General features: G+C 38.1%; 1 protein-coding gene across 1 annotated transcript in view; it reads left to right on the forward strand.

The window, feature by feature from the left end:
• Window positions 1-562: 562 nt before the first annotated feature.
• The window catches only part of si:dkeyp-23e4.3 (rho GTPase-activating protein 7), a 46,935-nt gene continuing 20,097 nt past the window's right edge, over window positions 563-27,400 (forward strand). The window contains exon 1 of the mRNA XM_046867763.1: window positions 563-979. Coding sequence (XP_046723719.1) covers window positions 865-979 — 115 coding nt within the window. The 5' untranslated portion in view covers window positions 563-864. The remainder of the gene's footprint in view (window positions 980-27,400) is intronic.

Genomic DNA, 27,400 nt, shown 5'->3' on the forward strand with positions numbered 1-27,400 from the left:
GAAAATTTCATGCAAAAAAGTTTTGGGACGTCTGACTTTCCCAGCCATGTTGCTCTTTCCCAAACTTTTATCGCAAAGCTGAAGGCACGCGAATGTGAACGCCTTTTTTTTATGCAGTAGCATTTTTAACTAGGAACCCAAACCTGCTCCAGCATGACAATATTCCTGTGCACAAAGCCAGCTCCATGAAGATCTGCTTTTTACATGGTTTGGATTTGGTGGAAGATCTTCTGCTATAAACCTCTGATCTCATTCCTGTTGAACACACTATCAGTACCTGACTTTATTAACAGCCTTATGACCACAAATCTCCAAAAGATCCAGTGGAACATCCACTCAGAAGAGTGGAGCTTTATTATAAGAGGAAATGAAGACTAAATGTGGAATGAGATGTTTTTCAACCAGTTCCCCAAAGTCACTGTTTCAACCTTAATGTTTGTCTGAGTGTTCTGCAGACAGACGAGGGCGTGCGTGTGTGTGTGTGTGTGTGTGTGTTTTAATTATGCCTGTACAGATGGAGAAGTGTCTCGCTCTGAAGCTTTACTGCTCGACCCGCATTTCCTTTTCGGGCGGCTTTGACCTCTGGTTTGTTTGAGTGTGGAGAGAAAATTTCTTCTCTCTTTTTTTTTTTTTTTTTCTTTCCCTCCCTCCCTCTTTCCATCTCACACACACTCTCACACACTCTCCCAACGCTTGGACGAGAGCGGGCACTAAATTACATGCAGACTTTTTGCATCAACTTAGAAGCGGACAAACTTTTCCTCCTCTCACTTTGTTCAGACCAAACTCGCTCCTGTGTCTCAGGGCAGATGGAGTGAGGAACCTGAGGAGCACCGAGCATCGTCCACAGGACAGCACACGGATATGGCTCACATGGTGAAAACTCCACTGCGGAGGTCCTTCAGCGAGCATGTCAAGGACTCCACCAACAAGGCTTGGGATATATTCTGGAGAAGCGCACGTGAAAAACGTCTATCAGGTACAGTTTCGTGAACGCTGGTGTGGATGTACGATTTGATGAGATGCTTGAAGTGGAGGTTGAAGTGACTGCATAGTTTGTGCTTGTTGCGTAATCACTTAATCGTCCTAATTACCCCGGATGCCAGGTTTCTGATTTCTTGGGACCTGATAGATCAGCAGGATCAGTAGAAAAAAAAACCTCATTACTGCATCAGGTTCTAGCAGACGACACTGTAGAATAGATTAATCGACATCTGCAAGCTTTCGCACTATAACCCACACACACACACACACACACACACAGAAACAAGACAAGGCTAATTACTTGATATTATTCGCAACCTCAAATCATTGCCTTGTGAGATTCTCAGGCATTCTCAGGAAGTGGCCTTCAGGTTAACAGGTTCTTTCCAGAGAACACGTGAGAGATCCTCCTAACCTCTGTTCTCCTCACGTGTGACGCTACGAGCGTGCGTTCATGGTTACGCAAGGGAGAAAACCAGGATGTCGTCACTAAAACCCTGGGTCACATGTGTGCCCAAGCTCGAGATGGTGAAGAAGATCTAGTCTGAAACTTTCAGGAAGTCTGATCTCGAGCTCTTCTCTCTGGAGAGCGATAACAGCGAGGAGAATCTGTAAAATCAGATGTATCCAACATAAATAGGGAATAGAAATGAAGTCAGAGTAAACATCTTGTTCTGGGAGAGAAAAAAGGTGTGTGTGTGCGTGTGTGTGTGTGTGTGTGTGTGTGTGTGTGTGTGTGTGTGTGTGTGTGTTGCTTTATCTGCTTTTTGTCCATGACTATTTTGTAATCCTGGCCTAACTCTTTTGCAAGAAGCCCGATCAATTTGCGTTTCTCGCTCACATCATGTAAGCATTACCTCATTTCAAGCACCAGAGCAATGTGTGTGTATGTGTGTGTGTGTGTGTAGTGTGTGTGTGTGTGTGTTTAAATGGTGGGCTTCGCCAGAGGAAAGAAAGGGGCCGAGCGCTATTATGATGCAGAGCAGGCCCCTGAGCTCGGAGAGATTACTGTGAGAAACCCTTCCCAGATGTTGCAATCTCAGGGAAAAAAAGAAAAGGAACATACACAGCTGGAAAAGAGAGAGAGAGAGAGAGAGAGAGAGAGAGAGAGGGGAAGAGGAAGAGGAAATGGGGTCAGTTTTCAAAATTATCTGCAACAATAAAAAAAAAATTTAAGCTATGCTCTATTATAAAATCATATGAATCTATTAAAGAAAAAAAATCAGGAATTCCCTCCTTCCATCCCTCCATCTCTCTATCTGTCCATACCTTTCTCGCCCCTGGGCTGTTCAGAGTATCTGTTTCTAGAGTGTGTTTTTTTTTTTTTTTTATCATCATGGACGGTTTGAGGATTTCGATACTTTACATCTGTGAAATTCATCACGTAGTCACGCGGTGGCGTCGCTATCAGGACCGGGACGCAGCGGAGCCAAGACTCATGGCTTCTGAAGACGTTTTCCACATAAAAATTTATTTTAAATAATGATAAAAAACTTAATGTTTCTGAAGGATCGGAACAGAAATATGACTATTAGATAGAGATGTTTAGCGCAGATATCGAAGCCGTTTGGAAAACACGTGTGTCAACCTGAGATCAAGATTTCAAGATTTTGAGATCAGGTATAACATTAGAACATTCTAAGTGAAGAACACTGATGATCTCTTCATCATGGCACCTGTTAGTAGGTGGATTTATTTATTAGGCAGCAAGTGAACATTTTGTCCTCAAAGTTGATGTTAGAAGCAGGAAAAATGGGCGAGCGTAAGGATTTGACAAATTGTGACATCTAGACGACTGGGTCAGAGCGTCTCCAAAACTGCAGCTCTTGTGGGATGTTTCTGGTCTGCAGTGGTCAGAATCTATCAAAAGTGCTCCAAGGAGGGAACAGTGGTGAACCAGCGACAGGGTTGTGGGCGGACGAGGCTCAACAATTATACACAATTATAATGCTCTCTGCTTCACCTCAGGTCGTTCTTCACCTCCACATTGTGCGTGAACATCCTGTAACCCTCACACCTACACCTGGATTAAAGTTCTGCAGCAACAAAATAAATGCGAAGGAATATTTAAAAATATATATATACAGATGTGAGGAAAGCGGTACCAGAATAAATTCTCTATGAAGTTCGTTTCTCCTGAGCATTTGTACATGATAATGGAATATTCAGGACAGTGAAGGTACACGTTCATGTTCAGAGACTTCCCAGGTGAAACCCTCACAAGGCTGAGATGTTTGCAAACATTTAAAATTTGAAACCTCTAGATTATTGCTCAAGTGATCAGGATTCTTCAACCCTGACACATCCATGAAGACGTTCTAACCAACACACTTTCAAGTCCAGTTAAGTACTTTATGCAGTAATTGTAGATGTCTGTGATTCCTGGTTCTTTTCTTTGAAATTGGAGAACTCTCTGGAGAAATTCTTTCTGGCTACTGAGCGATGGCCTCCTGCTGTGTTCCCAAACGCGACTCGTGCAAATCCCAGAGGCTACGAGCTCGTAAACAGACTGACCTCTAAAAGATGCAAGAAAGGTCCAACAAATTATATTCCTGTTTATGACTTCCCTTCCTTTATATACCTTCATTTCCTTCCTTTTAAATCATCTTCATCTCCGACAGCACTTCCTCCTCCTCTCGACTCGCTCCCCAATCTCACTCCGAGATGATTATCTCTCCAACATAATGGCCTTAGCCGAAGGTTTTTTTTTCCCCCCTTATTTTCTTCATTATGCATGGCTTGGTCGAGTCCTTCTACAGCAGCTGTCAATCCTGCCCTGCAGATATTCAATCAATTTCTTAATCAGCACATTTTCAGGGACACTTCACTCCAGTGGTTTTGTCACCGCCGTGACTTGAAGATGTGCGATTGAAAGCTAAACTGGTTGAAACTGGTTTTAATTTTTTATTTCCTCATTGGCAGTTGAGTTTATAATCATTGAATGTTATGGATGTCAAATCAAAGTCGTTTATGTCTTGGTGTATCCCTATAGTGCTCTGAGTCTCTGGTCACGTTCGTAGACTTCAATTCATACGCATACGGACGCTCGAGACCAGAAATGGGAGAGAGGTAAATTTATTATCATTGCATGGTATCAGCGGTGGAGGAAGTAAATGTAATTCGTTACTGTAATTAAGTAGCTTTTTCGTGTATCTGTAATTTACTAAAGTATTTCCATTTTGGGAAACTACATTCAAATATTCTACTTATTACTACATTTAGTGAAATCAGTCGTTTCTTTTTATTAACGAGGATTAAAACGTAACTGGTGAAACACGCAGCGAGTCACCAATCAGGATTGAGTTCACGCTCTGTTTTACACGTGTTCTGATCGGCGCTTGGTGCATCTACTGATCACCAACATACAGTTCAGCATCAGTTCAACATCAAGCAGAACATTTAGAGAGGAATAAATGATGAAGAAACTCCAGACTCGAACTCACCGCCACACACGTGGATTTAATTACACAATTCTTTTTTTTAAAAAGGGTTCATGAAAATTGTAATAGAAATCAATCAGTGTTTGAGTCATTAATATCATTCTATTAATAGATCAGTGTGCTGAGAGTCACATTCGAGTCTTTACACATAAACTGAGGTGATTAAGTGAAGAGTCTTGTGATTAAAATGATAACAGGAACATTATAGTTATAATAAATCACTACTTTGGATACTTAAGTACATTTGGAGGTAAAAACTTTTACATTAAGTGGAGTCACATTTTACTGAGTGAATCTTTAACTCAAATACAGGATGTGTACTTCATCCAACACTGCATATTACAGGAACACAGTATTGTACAGATAGGTATGTAAAGCCAATAAATAAACATGAGCAGTGAAAATGTGCAGAAGCTGTTAAACAACTACTGTATCTCCAAAACTGCAGCTCTTGTGGGGTGTTCAGTATCACATGTTAGTGTATAACACAACAATAGTACAAATAGTTTTGTACATGGACCAGTCCACCTTTAGTTTGGTCACAAACGATGAACAGTGCTCACAACGCTTTGCTCTTTTAAAAATCTCCCTCTCCACCTCTTCACCACTTCCCGAGGAATACCACACTTGTGCTCACTCCAGCATTCACAGGTGAATTTCTTTGAAAATAAAAATCGGTTTCTTTCGAGTACCACTTCCTGTACTTCCTGTAATTTCCAGGTAAAAGAACAGGCTTTGAGTGACGTCTCCTCAGACGGAGTCTATACACAGACTCATTGACGTCTCCCTGACAAGCACGAGGTGTATTTGAGAACTTATGTCAGATTCACAGGTTTATACTTGCGCTTGGAGATCAGCTGGTTTGAAACAAAGCTCGATGTTGTGTCCTGCGAGTGATTTAATTACTACCATGCGTGTGAAGTGAAGCCTACAGCTCGAGGAAAAGAAATAACGAGCCATAAAAGAAGCTCTTACTCAATAAGCGTCGCACACGTGCCAAGCGAGCACTTTGAAAGGACTTTTAGGAGGTTCTCCTGGCAGGCTTCCACAGATACAGTAACGAGGAACTTCAGAACATTACAGTAAAAAGAGAGAACTATCAGTCCATCCATTTGGTCCTATGGCTAATGGAAACCATCATGAATTGTTCACTAAATGCCAGAACGTCAACTCCTTCCGTTACAGAATGAGTTTCTTGCTTGGTAAATGGTGTCACTTGATCCACATCTCCAACGGGACGATCTCCCACGCATCTTATCGTGTCGCATGTCATTGACCCCCGGAGCGTTTCCCTGAACGATGTCCATCCTCTTCTTTGATCAACATAAACATGCTCGTTTTTATGTTCCTGCTTCCTAACCAAACGATTGTGAGGCTGAGAAATCAGAAGATCCGTGAGCAACCATTCAGGCCTGAGAGCCCGAGCTGAAACAAGAACCTCCTGAGATTAGGTCTAGAAAAAACACACGAGTCGGATTTAACTTGGAATTAATGCTTTTGGATTACTGGGTGTAAAAGTAGTTTTGTTTTTGTTTGTTTGATTTCTTTTTTAAACTCTTTACAATTTTTTTTTTCGATAAATAGATACATAAATATTATTGTTTATTATTAATACAATGACAATGAAATACCTTGTTTTTATATAAGAGATTGTAACATTAAAAAATCTTTAGCTTTATATATATATAAGCCAAAGATTTTTTATTGTTACAATCTCTTATATAAAAACAAGGTATTTCATTGTCATTGTATTAATAATATTCTTATTCTTTAAATAAAAAGTGGTAAATAAATAAATACACCAAATAAGGTCAAGCAGACGAGTCCAAATAAACACAGAATGAATGCTTTCAGCTCAGTGAATGTAGAGTTTTTTTTTTTTTATTGTCTACAATACATTAAAGACGTATAAATAAATGAACAATAAATACAATGGGAAAAAAATACATTTTCATTAAAAAAAGTTTATAAGTATATAATTAAAATGTGATCATAATTAAAATATTTTTTTTTATAATTATAATGAATATATAATAATTAAAAAACAAGTAAAACCAAAATAAATTAATTTAATTTAATTATCAAATTAAAATGGAATATTTTTTGCTATTTAAAAATCTCACAATAATAAAAAAATTTCTGTTTACTATTAATAAAATGAAAACATTATATAGATATAAATGATACAAATAAAATGTAATCTTTTTTTATTATTTTTATTCTGTTTTAAAGGTCAAGTATAAACCTGTGAAATGAGTTCAGCTTCTTCCAGTCTGTGTTAATAAGCGTTATGATGTTATTGTAAGGTGTAGGGAAGGACAGCTCAGTGGTTGAGATGTTAAGAGGAACGAGATAATTGTAAGTTCCTCTTTATGAGGGCATCTGCAAATGGCGTAAATATGAAAGTGTGAAAAGCTGAACTTGTTGATCGCGTTGCAGACGTGTGGGTTGTTTTCTTATAACACGCCATTTAATGGATGTGCCTCTTTATATTGGCTGGATGGAATGAAACTGTTGTACACTGAGAATCTGCTTGAGTTTTGTTTAGATTTATATGTTTATATGTCACTGTGGGTTATATTATATCGAGCTCAGTGATGGAGATTTATTGCTCAAAGTGATGATGAACAGAATACACAAGCAGATCCATCAAATTGTTCGTTATAGCTTTTTATACTTGTTAGAATAACTGTGTGTGTGTGTGTGTGTGTGTGTGTGCGCGCGCTCACGTACGTGCGTGTGTGTTTGCACACGTTCTAACAAGTTCTGCTCTTAGATAATGTGTTCAAATTAATTAAAAATGGAAGTACCGAGCCAGAAAATTTACTCTGGGGATAAAAAGTAAAAAGCAGTAAAACAAGTAAAACAACATTGAAAAAAAAAAAAACCTGATAAATGTATTAATTATTAAAGCAAAACAACACCATTACTTTACTCTCTGCAAGTTTATTTTCAGTGCTATGTATATATTATATATAATATGGAAATAATCACAATTGCATGATGCTGTAAATAAATAATACTTAGCATTAGCAAGGAAATCTAGCTGCTGAAATCAATGCTAGTCTAATATTAGCAAAAACAAAGAGAGACAACAGTAGTTTATTATACATTAAAGTGGTAGTTTGCTGATAAATGAAATAAAAAAGAAAAACGTCTGGTAAATAACCTGAATTTAGCATAGCATGAATGTTCACTGCTGAATCAGCGCTAGTCCATCCGACTTAGCATTAGCTAAATAAAAACAGCTAAATTAGCTCAACATGTAGCAGACTATGACAGAAAATGTATTAAATCTTACTGCACTTTCACCTGCCTTTGGTTTCAGTTAGCTAACATACACTATACAGACAAAAGTATTAGGACACCTGAATTTTCCAGCCCCCAAACGTTTGAGGCACGACGTGTTTGGATGCAGTAGCATGGTAGTTTGCCTTCACATGAACCAAACCTTTTCCAGCGTGACAATGCCCCTGGGCACAAAGCCAGCTCTGAAGATCTGCTAAAGAGATGGGAGATCTCCTGCTATTGAGCTCCAACCCATTTGAACACTTTTGGGATGAATGTAAACGCTGATTGCACCCCCAGGCCTCCTCACCTTCTCACTTACATCACTACCTCACTTTACTTACACCCACCTTTGTAGCTAAATGAGCAGAAATCTCCATGAAATCTAGTGGAACATCTTCCCAGAAGAGAAGAGCTCATTATAACAGTAAATTGAGGCTAAATTTGGAATGGGATATTCAAAAATAAGTACACACCAAACGTCTGGTCAAGTGTCCACAAACATTATGTCTATATGGTGTATCTATAGTGCCGATAACATCAGCCGGATGAGAGGTGAAGGTGTTCCGCTTCAGTAATACCTGGAACTCTAAATCTAGATTTAGGGATAAAGGGTTCCCTCTTGGTTCCAAGAACGGAGAACATGGGTTCTCACAGCACACAAAGAAATTTGTGCATATAAATGTGTTTAATTAGCATTGCACACTTTGCGTTTCCATACGCTCAACCTTAAACTCTGGCACAATTTTAACCCTCATTTAAATAAAAATAAAAAACCTGCCTCTTTCGTTCACTGCGCACTCAGTTTTCTTGACGTTTCTGCATTTGCACGCTCGCTCGCCGTGCAACTCCCTTCGCTCGGCCCGATTTATTACCTCCATCTCTCTTCTCCGCTGCCTTATCTGCACCATCATACCTCCCTCTATCTCTGTCTCTCCTCCCTCGCCCTATCGCTCTCTCGCTTATTGCATCCCTCCCTCTTTCTCTGTCGCCTCGCCACTTCTCCATCTCCCTATAGTCTTGCTCTTTCTCATCTTTCTCAATCTCTCTTTTATAGAATGCATGTATCTCTCAGATAATAATAATAAATTAAAAAAGGCCCAAGGCCTGGTATAGAGTTGGGATATGGACGGCTACTGGTTCGGGGTCACCCGAGGGCCCGGGAGTACTGGGTATGCAGGTCATTGAGAGGTGGTGGGAAAATAAAACAGCTGACTGGAATGTAATGTGGTGGAGAAAAACCTGAAAGGAGGTTGTAAATCTGAGAGAGAGAGAGAGAGAGAGAGAGAGAGAGAGAGAGAGAGAGAGAGAGAGAGAGGAGGTGGTGGGTAAACAGGGAGGAAATGGTCACCGTACATATCTGATCCGGTTTGTAGTTTGGGCAGGATGAATGGAGCTTCTGTGTAAACGTGAAGTCGGCTCGGTGGAAAGATGCGAGGTAGCTGATGATATCGTCTTCAGATGGATGTGTCTGTATTAAGACACAAAACAACAAAAGTTTTTTTTTTGGGTTCACAATATTTTTGTCTTTCCTCCACCTTCAGTGGTTTCCTTCCTACATCAATCCACCTCTTAATCCCAACATCATGATGCCACGTCTATAGACACATCAGTATTATAGAGAAGTGCAGAAGAACAGAGCGCTGCATCACACACAGGATCTCATACAGTTAGAAAGTCTTCACTAAAGCAAGAAACCCAATTCAACAAGTCTCCTTTCACAGGAGCCGCAACTGCACCTCCACATACATCATCTCCAGCAGAAGCATCGATATTCACCTCATCACATCACCACGGGGTTTTCCTGCATTTATTTCATGATTTCCTGGGCATTCCTGGGAATGGCAAAAGGCAAATTGTGTGTGTTTTGTGCAAATTCTACAGGAAAGACCACACAAAAGTGTAAATGGTCTTTCTCATCTTCTCTTTGGTCATCTTCTCTTTCAAAACTCCATCTTTTAAATGTATCTGCGATAAAATCTGTTTCTTCTCCTCTATAAAAATAACAGCTGTTAAATCCACACCAATGTATTTGAGATTGTGCAGTTTGCTACAGATGCGGTTTGCGAGCTCTGACTAGTGCGCACTCCGACCGTCCAATCAAAAGACGTTAATCGAGTAAACAACCAGATGTTTTTAAAATGCATACTGGATAAATACTAAACATATAAAATAAATATATTATTAATAAATAAATATAAATATACATTTCATAAACTACAAATATAATATAGCACTCCCCGTGCAGCGCGCAGTCTCACGTGGAAAAACAAACAGCACGTGGTGTCAGTGATTTGCCTCTAGAGGCGCTCTCGTAATAACAGGGGACCGGAAGACAGAAAAACTATTGGTATGGATTTTTGGCAGTAGCCGATAGTTCCAGAAATGAGCTATCGGTGTCAATAAATTGATCGATTTCTAGCTGAAACTCTGACCAACAACTGAGAAACATGTTCTAACATAGTAGTCTTTAAACTAATAAATATTTTATTCACCAAAAATCAGCAGTGGGTTCCTGCGTTAGTAAAGTTTTCACACCAAATACGCATCCAGTTTCCTACAGAGGGCAGAGGAGCTTTTTGTAATTAAACTGATTCTCCAGATCTCTCTTTCTCTTGCTCTTTCTTTCTCTCACAAAATGTCTGTTTCAGTCCTGCAATGAAATCTAACAGCCAGCTGATTTTTGGCATCTCAGTAGCAACCGAACGCATCCTGGCCAGCCATAATTAAGGACATTAACCTTAAGGCCATGGAAACGCTAGTAGCTTGCCTCCTCTGTGGTCAGCACAGCTGGAACATCCCGCGTTTACAAACAGGAGTGACCTAGCTGAAGGCTTCAGCCATCGTCTCGGGGCTCGGATGGAAGCCGTGCTTCTTCAGACTGCTAATGGAGTTTCTCTGCATGAAACCTGATGAAGTGTGGACTGGAGATAGGCGACGAGAGAAACACGAAAAGAAGAGTCATTTGCATAAACGAATTTCATATAAAGTGCACAAAGCGAGAAATAGTTTGAGAAATACGAGCGACGCAGCTGAAAAGAACTGGGACGGATCTGGAACAGAACGAATGGAACCAAACAAGTCAGATATGAATGAAGAAGCACTGAGGAGGGAATTCTAGTAAATCATAGGAAACACACGGCGATTTATCGGATGTTATGCCGTGCCGTGGAAAAGAGCACGTCTTCCCGCATAGGGCCCTTGTTCCGCATCACGATGACGGATGAGGCTTCCACGCTGCTGTGTTAGCTTTAATGGAAACCGCGATCGCGGCAGAGTTAGCCCCGATTCCATCCTCCAGTTCATAAAAAGCCTCCTCACCTTGAAACTCGAGTCGGCTCTGTTTAGTCCTCGAATCTATCATGCAGCGGTGGCAGCGCTCTCTCCTGCCAAACCATGACTGCAGGCCTGAATAAGAGATGAGAGGCCCAATAATGTTTAATAACTGATTCGCCCATTCAAGACATTTTTCCCCCTTATTGGTCTCAGGCCGATTCTGTAATCCTTTTTCTCTTTCTCTCATCTTGGCAAGGCAGAGCGAAAGGAACAAATTGATTCGCTGTTTTTTTTCTTTTGTTTTTTTTCTTTTTGCACGGGGCATAAAAAATGATCGTAGCTGCATTCGGAATAGAAATGATCCAGAAGCTTATTGTCTTCCTCTCCATGAACGTCCTCCTTGAACGCAAATACAAATCTAAAATCCAAAATTTTATTATATTTATACATACATATATATGGTGGATGGACTGTTTTACTCAGAAAATGTTTCTCTTTGGCACAAGAGAGCAAAACAAAGTAATTAAAAAAAAAGAAGAAAGAAATCAAAGGAGCTGCTATTAATCAAGTTAAAGGACTATGCCTTGTAATGCTTCCAAAGTTCTGTCTGGCATCGGCTTTTCCTGACACACTTGACCTGCCTATTGACTCTCTTTACAAAGTTTAAGCAGGGAGGGTAATGTTTCAACTTCTACATGCTCTTCTGATGTCCGAAAACAACCTGACCGGCCTATCAATTACGCAGCTGAAACAGGACATCGAGGCAAGCGTTTAATCAGGAAACAAAGCAACCATGAGGGTTTACTGTGCCATTTCATTTACTCTCTCTCTCTCTCTCTCTCTCTCTCTGAATGTACTTGATTTCGTCTTTTAAAGGATATCCTTTCTGTGTGAGATATAGAGCGTAAACCAGGCAGATTCTCATAAGCTTTTATTTGAAGGTCCCTGGAACATCAGAGGGTACCATGATTTTTAAAATTGAAAAAAAAATGTAATATCAATAAGTGAAAAATTTGATTTTGATATAATTAATTGGAAGAATTATGTGTATCAGGCACATATACAGATCAGGCAGCCACAGAGCGCCACCATGTGGTGGATTAACAGATATTGCAATATTTATGTAGCTTAAGTTAGGTAACGAACGTCAGAATTTTTCATCATAGAAAAAATTCGTATCAACCATTGAAAAAAAAACACAAAGAAAACGCTAGTAAGAACAGTTAGTTTTTCCCTTCATTCAAAATGCAGAAATAATTATTCTGCTTCTTTTCCAATATAAAAAAAGGCATTAAATGTTCCGAAACCTCTCTGGGTCTGATTCAGATCTATCTTTAAAAAACACAATAAAAAAATTCATTTCTGCAATTTTTTGCAATCATTTTATCAGGATTTATTGTTAATGGAGTGGTGCAGTTGCAGAAGATTGTTATGAAGACTGCAGAAGAAGATTGTTAATGGAGTGTGAATAGGTGCTGGATGCACTGAAGATGTCCTGACAATCAAGCAGATTTTTTTACTTTCCATGGATCTGCTTCGGTTATTCTGCTGCTTCGGTTTCAGCTTGGAATAATCACGTAGATACCGAACACGTCATACACGTCACCAGCTTTTCAGGGAGTCACTTTCAGAAACATTCATTTTACTGACTCGGATCTTTGAGTCTCGTTCTAAGTAAAATGGACAAATCTTTACCTGAATTGCGTCTTTCATTTAAACAGAATACTATCAATTCAAATTGTATTGCGCTACATCTAACATCTAAAATATCTAAAATGCACAATTGTGACAAAAGTCCCTTGCATGTCTCATCGGCAAAATCCAAACCAATTATCCAAAGAAAAAAAGCTCTATTTCTGAATTTTATGTTCTTCACGCAAAACAAAGATCTCCACCAAACCAAGCAATGAAATAAATCAACAAAACTCACCGTCTTTAAAATCTGAAGTTCCCCCGAATCCTAAATCTTCTTCTCGATCATCTCTCCTGTTCAGTCTCCATGAAAGAAAACTTTTTTTTTTGTAGCACTTATTATTTATAACAAAATACTCAGCAGGACCTTCATAGTTTTCTATTGTTGTTTTTCCCTCCAAAAATAGACTCCTCCCACTTTTCTCCCATGTTGCCAGGGCCACACCCTAAAACAGTTCAGCCAATGGAAAAAAGGACAAGGTACAGAGAAACGTGTTAATAAACTCCAAGTTTTTATTTAAAGCTATTAAAAGGTGCATCATGAAGTTTAGAGTTTGTTCATGTTGCTGGAGATTTTAATAACGACACACTTTAAACAGCAAAATGTTCAAAGGTGAAAAATACATTTTGCACTGGTTTTGTATGAAACCTGTTTCCATGTGTGTTTTTCTCATCTCCATAAACCAGGTTTGCCAGATCTAAAATATGTTCAGGAAATGATCTCAAAAACCATGCAGAATACCGGAGACCTGTTCAGAAACCAGCAGAGTTTGAGAAAAACAAACATAATCTTTCCTTTTTTCTCAGCCTCTGTTTGGGGAAGCAAGGCCACTGTAGTTCTCGTGCATTTCTAATATATGGATTAATACTCTAGACTCCAGAATTTTAAAATCTTAACAGTATATCTTGGAATAGAAACGACTCTTTCCATCATATTGTTCACTTTGTAGAAAGGCACTAGGGGCAACATGACTCATGCCCCAATGGGCCTTGATTTATTACTATTTTTTTATTTATTATTATTTTTATTAGCATTTGTTAAGTTTGCATGTTTATTGTGCAATAATAAGTCTATGGAGCGGTATGATAAGTATTTCTTTTAAAAGGTGATTTTCTGTTTTCGTTTTTCATTCCAAAAAGATTGCTAATATTTTAATCGATATGAAAAATGTATGAATGAGGATTTTATGAAAATAAATATTGGTTGAATGTTTGAAATCATGTATATCTTTGAGGGTTTTTTTTATATTATGTGTTTTGGCTAATGTGTGCACTTCGTATAATGGTGTCATGGCACAAATGACTGCATATACATCAATAGGTGCTAAATGTTTTAGCACCATTTTTAGGCTAACACACACACACACACACACACACACACACACACACACACACTGTTTAGCACTTTGCAATTAAATCCATTTGTAAGGGTTCAGGAATATACACTATATAGACAAAAGTATTGGGACACCTGTCTTTTCCAGCCATATATGGCTGAAAATTTGGAAGCACACAATTGTATAGAACATCTCTGAATGTGGTTCTATATATTTTAGGAGACCCAATCCTTTTTCAGCATGACAGTGCCCCTGTGCACAAAGCCAGCTCCATGACGATTTTGCTTTACATGGGCTGGAGTGGAAGATCTCCTGTTCTAGATCACTAGACCCTATTAAACACCTTTAGAATGAATGTGAACCCTGATTGGACCCCAGGAACCTCCTCACCTGAACTACATCAGTACCTGACTTTATTAACACCCTTGTGGCTGAATGAATCTCCACAAAATCTAGTAAAACATCAGTGGAGCTCATTATAACAGTATAATGGAGACTTAATGTGTAATGGGATGTTCTTGTGGTCAGGTGTCCTAAAACTTTTTGTCCATATAATGTGTATTACATCTCTGTCAGGGTGAGTGTTTGTAAATAGAAATATTAAAGCTGTTAACAACCATCAGTCTTCACGTGAGTCTGATCCTCTCATGATAAGAACGTAGCATTATTACAGGACTATGAGGAATCACAGTCTGGACAACTTGTCTGGCTCTTAAGACGATGACAAAGCCTCTCGTCTGAATCTGACATTTTTTGAAAGTCGCATCAGAACGTTTCGGTCAATGCGTCACATTTTTGCTTACCTGCCAGCTGTTTACACACGCGGCGATCTCTTTAATGCCGTGATCTTTAACAGATAGCGATATTCGATAAGAACGAATAGCTTGACATTTTCATCAAAGCCAAACTGCATCGAATGCTCTGGCATGAGGGTTTTTTTATATCGTTCCGTCTCCTCAATCATGACAAACTCGAGCTTTAGCGCAAAATAAATGGCATCCACGGGCTAATGCTAATGCTTCTGTTATCAGACATAATCTCAGTGTCTCGCTAGTTAATGAACTGTGGTGTCTGGCGTTAATGTTTTCTGGCCAATCAGGTGATGGAAGTTCATGAAACGGTTTAGAGTGTACAGTTAAGTAGTTAAAAAATAAAACAATTCCTGACTTTTCCAGTCATTTTTCATTCACCAAAAAGCTCAACTTTATTCGAATCCTGAACCTGTACAGTTCCTCAGCCTCATCTACAACATTCGAGGTTATAATCTTATTTCTAAGGTCCATAGATGTTTTGTGAAACATTCTGAAAAACTTTCTGTTTAATCAAGAAACAAAATGGCGTCTTGTTGAATAAATTACCAAGACATTTTTCACGGTGTCCAGCTTTTTGTAAGTTTAAATCAGTTTCTCTGTCAGTCGTATGTGGAATAAAAACTATTAAATCCACATAAATATATTTGAGAGGGTTGTGAGCTCTGACTAGCGGTGCTCTCTGACCGTCCAATCGAAGGACATGAAAATGCTGAGGTTATTGAATGCCTGCTAGAGGGCTAATCTGATTGGTTTAAGCAACAGCTTTGAGCAGCATGTACTTTAGGTGCCACAATACTGATTTCTGAAGGCTTATAGAAGATTCCTTTGGCCCCGGCAACACACGATGTGACGGCTGAAATCTAATTGGACAGAAGCTCCAACGTAATAAACATAAACTCCTTGCAGCAGCGAACTCAAAAGAAATGCTATGAAATAAAGAGAACAGACTATTGGAGGTATTTAGTTTAGTTTAGAGCAGAGAAGGTCACGCTGGTCCTGATGTACAAGTTTGCCTTATATCAAATACAGTCCTTTTGGAGATAAAGGACATGTTCAATACAACGCATTAAATTTACTCTATAAATAAAATCCTCTGACTTTTCCATCAGAAATATGGTAGAAATCAGGTTTTTTTTGGAGCTCAGTAAAGCAGCTCGAGCAAACCAAAGCCAGTGATAATGGTTATGATGTAATTCCTCCGATCTAAAGCTTTCACTCTATTAAAGCTCATTGTGTCTGATAGATTCATTTCCGAGGATCGTATTTCATGCTGTGTTTTTCAGATTGTCAGCTCAGAAGTCCGTCTTTCACATCAATTACTTCACCTTTATTCCCAAAGCTCAGATCACATTTTCGAACCCAGCGGTGAGCGAACAACAAAACCAGATGTAATAATGATGATGATGTGTGTTGAAAAGCTTTCAGCTGTCATTACGAACACACGCGACCCGTCGAATACGTCCGACACCGGTAATGACGTGCCTAAATGACAGCAGAAGTTATTGTTGCAGTTCCGTCGTAGCGAAAGCGTACTACTACGGCATAGAAAAGGCAAATAAAATCTAATTCTGGTGATAGGAAACATTAGAAGTGCTGTTCGATCTGCTGCAGCGTTTATTGTGACAAATAATAAAGCACACAAGACCAACAATTGTGCGGCCGATCCTGTTGCAAAATGATTTCTATTCTCCTGTTTTTCATGTGTGATATTGGATTTTTTTTGCTTAATGCTCGAGGAAGTAGATCACAATTCATGCACATATTATACACCTTAAGGTACATTAATCGGTTCATTAGTAAGCCTCATATTGACAGACCTTACTACAGCTGTGGTCTGATCGATCAGCGAAAAGCAGAGCCAGAACTGTGGTCTAACAGAAGTGCTAGATTCTCCATGAGGAAAGATCTTGATCAGCAGTTTCCAACCCTTGCAAACAAAAGAGCCATTCACTGTTGGCTCATTGTGGGCAAACCATTTGGAGTTTTTCAAATCTTTTGATTTGATTAATAATGCTTTTTCTGAATCAGAATCAGAATCAGAAAGTCTTTAATCTTTAGTGTTGGTAACAGAAGTTTTCAGTCGCACATTTTATAAAAGATAAAATGAACCAAAAAGAACTTAAATAATTGCACATTTAAGAAAATAAAAAATAAGTATTAGTGCACGAAAATAAAAAAAACTAATAGTGTATATGAAGAAGATGAAGGTAATGTATCCCAAAATTGTTAATGATTGAACAAAATGTGTAAGACAAACAATCCAAGATGTCTGAAAAATCGAATTCGATGGAAATTGATCCTATGGGATATGGTACACTCGTCAATTCTTTTGGACACAAGGCTTCCAAATTTGACCCAATGGTGGCGCTAGACTGTTGGAAGCACTTGACTCAAATTTGGTCAGAATGTTCCTTAGACCCTTCCCAATCAGTGCACCAAAATTTATGCCACATTAACCCTATTCAAAAGAAGAGGAAGCAGAATTAAATATCTCCCATGTGCCTCACAATAGAAATTTGGCATGTTGCCTAGTGTTGAAACTGGTGGTGATCTTTGACTGATCTTTCACTTTTTATTAGGGATGCACCAAATATTCGGCCACCGAAAATTTTCGCCCGAAAATGGCCCAAAAGTGCAAAGACTTGATCACCGAAAAAACACGGCCGAAACAGTTTGTTGTGAAGACGCAAACAGAAACCGCGCCCTGCACGTGCCTGTCTAAAGCAACATGTCTGCGGTGTGGACGTGTTTCAGTATATCTGAGAAAGACCCACGGATAGCGATTTGCAAAACATGTAATGATGAAATTTCAAGAGGGGGTGCGTCTGCAAATACTTTCTCCACGTCGGGTTTAATTTATCACCTAAAATCCAAACATCCCGATCGCTATGCTGAATATGAGAGGAACACGCACAGAAAAGCAAAACCCCTCCGAGCACGCGCACTCCGTCTGTGGTGGACGTTTTTGAAAAGGCAGGAAGTTTCCCAGTGATGTTGTTGTATTGTTGTAAATTTAAGCAGTTGCACTTGTTCTAAATGCACTTTGTTATTTTTATGCAAGAACATATTTAATTTTACAACCTTTCAGCAGGCCAGAGGGCCTGTACATTATTATTTAATGTACACATGAGTGCATTTAAGTTAAACATTTAAGTTTAAATTTTAATTAGTTTTATCCTGTGCATTGTTGCAATGTGCTATAAATAAATATTTTCATAATTTGTAATTGATTTATTCTTTGAAACTTTAATATTAATTTATGCAATTTAAATGCCTTGATTTTAGTAAGGTTAGTACACAGTCATAGCCATAAATGCAATGGTGGTAATAATTGGCATAATTTTTTTCGGTGTTTCGGTTTTCGGTTTCAGCCAAGAATTTTCATTTCGGTGCATCCCTACTTTTTATCAATATCAATAAATTCAGACCAAATTCATTGTCTCAAATGTACAGATTTCACTTTAGTAAAAGTACAAAAGTATTTGCCTTCAATGTACTTAAGTATTAAAAGTACTATGATTTATTATGGCTATAATGTTTATATCATATGTTTATATCATAAATAAATCTGTCACAAGATTCTTTTCTTAATCACCTCAGTTTATGTGTAAAGACTCGAATGTGACTCTCAGCACACTGATCTATTAAAAGAATCATATTAATGACTCAAACACTGATTGATTTCTATTATAATTATCATTTGTAAAGTCCTCTACATCTGCCTCTTTCAAACCAACTATCTCCATGTCTTCCCCCACCACATCCATAAACCTCCTCCTTGATCTTCCTCTTTTCCTCCTTCCTGGTGTCTTCATCCTCAGCATTTTCCTACTGATATACCCCATGTCCCTCCTCTGCACGTGTCTAAACCATCTCAATCTCACCTCCCTCACCTTGTACCAAAACGTCCTACATGTGCTGTCCCTCTAATAAACTCATTTCTAATCCTGTCCATCGTCGTCACTCCCAACGAAAACCTCATCATCTTCAGCTCTGCTACCTCCAGCTCCACCTCCTGTCTTTTACTCAATGCCACTGTCTCTAATCCATACAACATCTCAGGTCTCACAACAGTCCTATAAACTTTCCCTTTCACTCTCACAGATACTCTTCTATCACAAATCACTCCTGCTATCACTCTTCTCCACCCACTCCACCCTGCCTGCACTCTTTTCTTCACTTCTCTAACACACTCTCCATTACTTTACACTGTTGACCCCAGGTACCTGAACTCCTCCACCTTCTCCACCTCTACTCCCTGCAACCGCACTCCTCCACTGCCCTCGCTCTCATTCACACACATGTACTCTGTCTTACTCCTACTGACTTTCATTCCCCTTCTCTCCAGCACGTACCTTTACCTCTCCAGGCTCTTCTCCACCTGCTCACTACTCTCATCACGGATTACAGTATCATCCGCAAACATCATAGTCCACAGAGACTCCTGTCTGACCTCGTCCTTCAAACTGTCCATCACCACTGCAAACAGGAAAGGGCTCAGAGCCGATCCTTGATGCAGTCCCAAAATATAGTCCCAAATGGAAATACTTCGGTAAAGTACATATACATGAAAAAGCCACTTAAGAACAATAATGAATTACATTTACTGTTCATCAATGGACAAGAAATTAAATATAAAGAGATTAAAAAGAAAGAAGGCCTGATTTCTCTTCAGTCTTTTGGGTTTTGGAAATACTATGACCTTTAACCTTGTTGTGTTCAGTCACAGAGACACAATATTCGGAAAAAAAACACGAGAAATGAGAAATGCATAATCTTTTGAAGGATCCTGGGTATACACAGTCGTCTATACAGTAATATAAATATCATGTTTATAGAATCTGAGGCGAATATTCCGAACCGAATAATTTCCTTATTCATCTTTATTCTCCTTCTTTACTCATCCAAATGTTTATATTGTTTCAAGAGATCACCGAAGAACATTCACAACGTTAAATGTCACGACTTGTCATCTGAAGGAACCTAAAATGCACTGTGGCTTTCCATTGCTTAAAGAACAAGCAAAGCATTACAGCGGGACAAAGTAGAGGTTATGAAAGCATGTGGCTGCGTATCTCAGATAATAAACTGTTCCAGAGAATGTAAAGAGAACATCTAAGCTTACGATGCTACCATGTCTGACAGACCAGGGGTCTCAGAGATTACTGCGTTGACTCGATGAAGGTTCTAATCTGGTTCCAGACGAATCATGCTTTAAATGAATACCATTTTGTGGAAGTCTTTTGTTTTGTACACCCACCAGGGGGCGAAATAGAGTAATACACTCAACACCACCACCTCAAGAAAGGAGCTTTATACTTGGCACATTTGATAGCACAGTGGAATTGCAGATTGTCTTTGCATGTCCTGGTGATGTCAAAGCACAGGGTCAGACATGATACAGCACCCCTGGAGCACTGAGAGTTAAGGCCCTTTCTTAGGGGCCCCAACAGTGGCTTTGCCATATTGGGTTTAAATCCCCGAAATTCCAAACAATAAACCAAAGCCTTAACCACTGAGCCACCAATTCCGCGATCTTCAACATTCAATCTCAGTTCATTTTATTTCCGCCTCTTTATTACACTGATAGCAACCAAAAATGGTTGACTGTAACATTAAAAAGCTTGGATGTATAATGATATCAGCTGATACTTAATGTTTCAGAACCGCAAACGACAAAGAAAAACCTTCACTTGAATTAGGAGACTCGAACCTCCTCCAGCATGACAATGCAACTGTGCAAAAAGCCCGCTCTGTGAAGACACATGGGTTGGAGTGGAGGATCTCCTGCTACAAAGCTATAAACCCTATTGAACACAAAACACATGCATGTTTCTCAGGTGGCCTCAAACTTACAGAGGGCACTTCTAGCCATGAGACAACAAGGTAAAACCAAGGTAGAAATAGATTATAGAAAATGCATAAATATTGTTTGATGAACACCTTAAGAAGGGGTTTTAATTATTTTATTGTTTGCAACCAAAAATGCAGTAAAAACTATGCAGATAAACCAACAGAGATACCAGAAGGCTCAGGATCAAACATAACCATGACCACGGATTTATCTTCACATTTGCAATCACAAAGGTTGCTCTTCTGATCCGTAAATAGCGAGAGCCAGTGGGAGATGCTCTAATCCTGTTTCTCCAACTCCTAAAGATGTGTTAAATCACACGAAGGAACCTGAAACACATTTCCTCATCTGCAGCAAGGAAGCAAAGCTCTTTTTTTGGACGTTCGCCAGGTACATTCAGGAAAAGAAGGAGGTAAAGTGAGGTGCCAAGAATTAATGTATCTGGAAGAAGTGTATATTAAAACATTGGCAGCTTCAATATGGTTTTCCATTAACATTTCAAAACAGGATTATGGATCACCAACAATAAACGCGCAGGAGTAACCTGGAATTTTGGCTTAAGCGCTTATTGAGCTATGGAGAGAGGTGCTATGTCTTGCTCCGTCTACATTTAGGAAGTTTCTGCAACATTCAAGAAGGAGAATGATTTAAAGGTGTGAAGGATCCCAGTGTTGTGAAGATCAGACGCAAGGACACGAAGCAGCATGTCGAGAAGAATCCAAACATAACTCTTAGCATGTCCTCATGCCCTTCTCAGTGTATATTGACTCGATTTTTTGACCTCAATCTTTATATATTCCATCTGTTTCTCATCAGTGTCCAGCTTTCTCCTTGGGACCGAACCGGAAAGTGCTAACTTAAGGGCCTCGGGCAGGACTTAGTTAATTAGGCGAGGATTTCCTCTGCAGGCGAGCAGCTATAAAAGGTCATATCCCTGCACAAGATCACAGAGTTCAAGCGCCGCTTCCTGCATGCGCCGCCATTCCCTTGCAAATCATCATCTGACCATTAAGCCCTACCTATTATAGCAAAGACGTGAGGCGGCCTCAGAGCTTCTGATAAGACACACGCTGATGCATGACCCGAAGATGTCGTGTGTTTATGGAAATAGAGATTTTCAGCAGCGATGCGGCCCCTGATGAGTGTCATGGCTATAAACATTCCCATAGCGTGAATCACTGTAAAGTTGGTCTTTCTCCAAATGAATGTCCTTGTGTACAAACATCAAAGGCTCACCATACCAGACCCTTGACTCATATAACAGATTCGAGTAAAGCTAGCGGGAGCGCCAATACTTACACTCGGGATGGATGCACTAATCAGATATAAAGCCAGATGTGTGTTCGTGACTCAATTATATACAGTTTTTTACATTTCCTACAGCATTTAATCTGACAAATAACAAAACACATGACCATCAGCTGTTCCGGTAGGTTCGGCCGATCCTGTCCATGCACCACTGAGCAGATCATTTTTATTATTTTTAAAACATAATAATAATAATAATAATAATAATAATCATAATCATAATAATAATAATAATAATAATAAAAGCTTTAAGCAGCATTTTCGCAGGCCAAGCACCCAAACTCAAACATCGTAGATCAGATTCCGTAAACAAATTCCTTAACATTTTAAAGACAAACATATGTGATGAATAATATTTTCAGCTGTTACTCAAGGTTTCAGTAAGGTGAAGAACACCAACATTAACTGGCTCTCGAAAGCTAAAGAAAGCAGAGTCAATCAATGCCATGGTGACTGTGGCAAGGAAAAACTCCCTTAGATGTTATGAGGAAGAAACCTTGAGAGGAACCAGACTCAAGAGGGGAACCTCATCCTCATTTGGGTGACATCAAGAATGTGATTATAGTCTTTAAACACTACATGAGCACTGGAGTATAAGATTATAAGTAAATGTTCTTTCTAGTCTTCTACAGTCAGTTGAGATTATTGAACCAGGAGCTACTGAGCAACTCATAAAATTGCTCAACATCTGAGATCATCTTTAGATCCAACACCAGCTTCTCCATGCAGAGGTCCAGTGTCCAAACTCCACATGAAGTGGGATCCAATTGGCGCTGGTACGTCTCTAGATGTTTCAGGATGTTTGTGGGTATCTACTTTTTTAAAGGTCCACAATCTCCATGAGGTGGGACGTGACTGGAGCTAATGCAACCTCTGGATGCCTCGGGATGGGGAGAGAAAGAGAAGCAGTGGAGAGAAATTAGCGTAGCTGCTGTTCATGATATTAACAGCACATGTTGATAATGTGCATGTGATCAGATGTTCTGGAACACAAGGTTATGATGTGATGTGTGTTATGTGTAGAACTCGCTAAAAAGATACGTCTTTAATCTGCACTTAAACTGGGAGAGTGTGTCTGAGCCCCGAACACTGTCAGGAAGACTATTCCAGAGTTTAGGAGCTAAATGTGAGAATGTTCTACCACCTTTAGTGGACTTTGCTATTCTAGAAACTACTAGAAGTCTGGAGTTTTGAGATTTCAGGGAGCGTGACGGATTAAAGCATGTTAGAAGATTGGAGAGATACATGGAGACAAACCATTTAGTGTTTTGTAAGTGAGAAGCAGTAGTTTATAGTTGATTCGAAACTTAATATCGCATAGCAAAGTATGTGTCATTCTTTCATTTTTCAACCTGATCCTTTCAACTATTAATTCTATAAAGCAATGTTACACATATTTGTTATGTTTTTTCTAAAGTTTGTTTAACCAATAAGACGAGATTTTTTTATTGATTCAAACTGTTTTATATTAACCATATAAAACCAGTCTTCATAATATTATCTATGTAACTGTGATCACCTGTACTATAGCATGTTACATAATCTGTAGAATATCTTTTCTGCCCCCTGGTGGGCTCATGGTAGATCACTTTGGCCCCGACATCACTTGATACGACAGCAGACATCTGATTGGATAGAAATTCAAACTTAAACTTAAACTACAGGAAGCAGCAAAACTGAGAGAAACATGAAAGAGAATAAACTATTGGGAATAATATAATACATATTCATTAGAATAAAATATATATTAAAACGATAGTGATTGATTCTTGTAGTGTAATTCGTGTGTAGTGTATTGTCTCCGGTTGTATTATAATGTTTTTATGTGTATTTAACAATGCTGAGTTGCTTTTTATACTTTTTATAAGAATCATCATCATTTATTAGATTGCCACGATGCACACATCCATGCATCATTTCATTTCCGAGCTTTTCTTATACTGTATATGTTTATTGTGTACTGTTGGGAATACGAGCAAATCCGCTTAAACACATCACTTGGAACTCTGAGCTGAACACGGGGAGAAAAGCATTTCTGTCTGTCTGTATTTAATGCAGTGGTACGCGATTACGATGCAGTGATATGTACATTTTCATTGCAGAGGTTAATGGACCGTTCGGTGTAATTATTACAGATGCCACATTATAAAATTCTGAATAGTTCTGGGAAGTGATGGAGCGAAAGTGCAACTAATAATGTAGTAATATAAATCAATTATAAAAAAAGATTTAAATAAAGATATTAAATTAAACTGCACACTGAGAAATACACTCCTACACTCCAATAATAATAATAATATTAATAATAAAAAGTGTGTGGTTTGTCTCAGGTTGTTGGGTATTTTATGTGCAATATATTGTCATTGATTGTAGTGTTTATTGGTGTAGGTTATATTCAGGTTATATATTATAATAATATATAATAATAATATATAATAATAATATATATATATAATATAATATATATATAAATATATAATTATATATATAATATATAATTAAATTCAATATATATAATGAATTTAAATGAGTATTTACATGCATGACATAATAGCATGAAGTATTCTTGTAAAAAATGTATATAAAGGTGTGCAAAAAAGAATAGACAAGGACACGTAGTGCAGGTAAGGTGCAGTAAAACTGGGTGCAGTGTAATTAAGAGTTCAGAGAATTGAGAATAGTGCAGTCCCAGTATATTAAACAGAAATATGTATGCAATTATGTGTGAAATGTGTAACAGAATCAGTTGGCAGTTGTGGTTTGCAGTGAGACTGTATTAGAGTTTGTTGATGATTCTTTTAGCCTGAGGGTAAAAACTCTTCTTCAGCCTATTGGTTCTGGAGTGAATACTCCATTTGTTGAACAGGCTGTGTGCTGGGTGAAGGGGATCAGCTGTGGTTTTTTTAAACTTTCCTCAGACACCATATGTTGTATATGACCTGTAAGACTGGGAGTTTACCTTCAATAATGAGTTCGTCTCTGTAGGGCCTCGCGATATATATAATATAATATAATATAATATAATATAATATAATATAATATAATATAATATAATATAATATAATATAATATGTGTATAATATAGTATCTAGTCTCAGGTTGTAGTGTATTATGTGTTGTGTATTGTATCAGGTTGTAGTGTATTATGTGTTGTGTATTGTATCTGGTTGTAGTGTATAATGTGTAGTGTATTGTGAGCGTATTTTGGTGTATTATAGTGTTATTGATTGTAGTGTATTATGTGTAGTGTATTGTGATTGATTGTAGTGTATTTTGGTGTAGTGTTTTGTGATCGATTGTAGTGTATTTTGGTGTAGTGTATGCTCAGGTTGTAGTGTATTTTGGTGTAGTGTACTGTGATTGATTGTAGTGTATTTTGATGTAGTGTATTGTGATTGATTGTAGTGTATTTTTGTGTAGTGTATTGTGATTGATTGTAGTGTATTTTTGTAGTGTATTGTGATTGGTTGTAGTGTATAATGTGTAGTGTATTGTGAGCGTATTTTGGTGTATTATAGTGTTATTGATTGTAGTGTATTATGTGTAGTGTATTGTGATTGATTGTAGTGTATTTTGGTGTAGTGTTTTGTGATCGATTGTAGTGTATTTTGGTGTAGTGTATGCTCAGGTTGTAGTGTATTTTGGTGTAGTGTACTGTGATTGATTGTAGTGTATTGTGATTGGTTGTAGTGTATTTTGATGTAGTGTATTGTATCAGGTTGTAGTGTATTTTTGTGTAGTGTATTGTGATTGATTGTAGTGTATTTTGGTGTAGTGTATTGTGATTGGTTGTAGTGTATAATGTAGTGTATTGTATCCCATTGTAGTGTATTTTGGTGTAGTGTATGTGATTGATTGTAGTGTATTGTGATTGATTGTAGTGTATTTTGGTGTAGTGTATTATGATTGATTGTAGTGTATTTTGGTGTAGTGTATTGTGATTGATTGTAGAATATGTTGGTGTAGTGTTTTGTGATTAATTGTAGTGCATTTTGGTGTAGTGTATTGTGATTGATTGTAGTGTATTTTGGTGTAGTGTATTATGATTGATTGTAGTGTATTTTGGTGTAGTGTATTGTGATTGATTGTAGTGTATTTTGGTGTAGTGTATTGTGATTGATTGTAGTGTATTTTGGTGTAGTGTATGCTCAGGTTGTAGTGTATAATCCATTGTCTAGGGTATTCACTTCCTCATTTTGCACTACATCTTGTTACACTTTATTACATCTTACAAATAAAGTAAAAAGGATCAAGAATCATTATCATGCAGGTTCAGATAAAATCAGTAATTTGTTCAGAAAAGCTCAGTCTCAATGTGAAAACATAAACAAGTAATAAGACCTGAACAACAACATGAGTGCACTCCAGGATTACAGATTTTATTTGTTCTATTTGAAGAGAAAAAAAAACATTATTAGCATGAGGATATCCTACCAGAAACCTTCCATCCCCCATGTGGGTAGCTTGGCAGTGGTAACATTTAAGCACTCCGGCTTTCCGAACACTGGGAACATTGGAATGATGTAATGTGATGCCTCCTAAAAAAATACAAATAAAAAGCAACACTTGATCGAACTTAAGATATGTTTACAAACAGAAAATACTGAGGGACAGAGAGCGAGAAAAACAATAGGAGAGAATTTATTGAAGAAATAGTATAAAATGTTTTGTAACCACAGTTATGGGAAAAGTACAAAAGTTAAGACCGATGTAGCATCCCAGGAGTATTTCCACCTCACACACACTTTTCCTGGGAAAGTTCTGTCAAGCATGAGCTGTGTTCTTTATCAGAACAGTTTCGTTGTGGGAAACTTTTTCTTCACAATGTTTGGATGGATTTGGACTGTAATTAATATCAACAGGACCTCATGTTGCATGTAAAGTTCTGCATTTAAGCATTTATCAATAAACAGTATACCTTAATAATGATGAAACTCTAATAAATGGACATTTAGTGTTAAGGATAGAGATGGGTTCCCTTTTGAGTCTGGTTCCTCCCAAGGTTCCTCCACAGTCACCACTCAGGGACAAACGTACAATTATAAAGAAAAAAGTTATAGGCACTAAACTTATACATTCTTTTGTAATCTCTTTATCTCTGTAAAGCTGCTTTGAGACAATCTACATTGTTCAAACTGCTCTACAAATAAAACTGAATTGATTTGAATTGTGGTGAAAAAAACGAGTGTAACCCCACGGTTCTAAATCTACATCTACACTAATGCGGATAAATAAAATTAAAAAAACGCTTTTATAAAAAAAAAAAAACACTCCACATCTACACTATCGTTTTCAATCGTTTCCCAAAAGTTGCTCATCCACACTAAAACGCCTGAAACCGTTTATATCCCTGTACTGCACATATGCAAAATGTAAGATGTTTGGACCTTTGTCATTTCCGCTTGCCGT

The sequence above is a fragment of the Silurus meridionalis genome, chromosome 15, assembly GCF_014805685.1.
Source record: "Silurus meridionalis isolate SWU-2019-XX chromosome 15, ASM1480568v1, whole genome shotgun sequence".
Lineage (NCBI taxonomy): Eukaryota > Metazoa > Chordata > Actinopteri > Siluriformes > Siluridae > Silurus > Silurus meridionalis.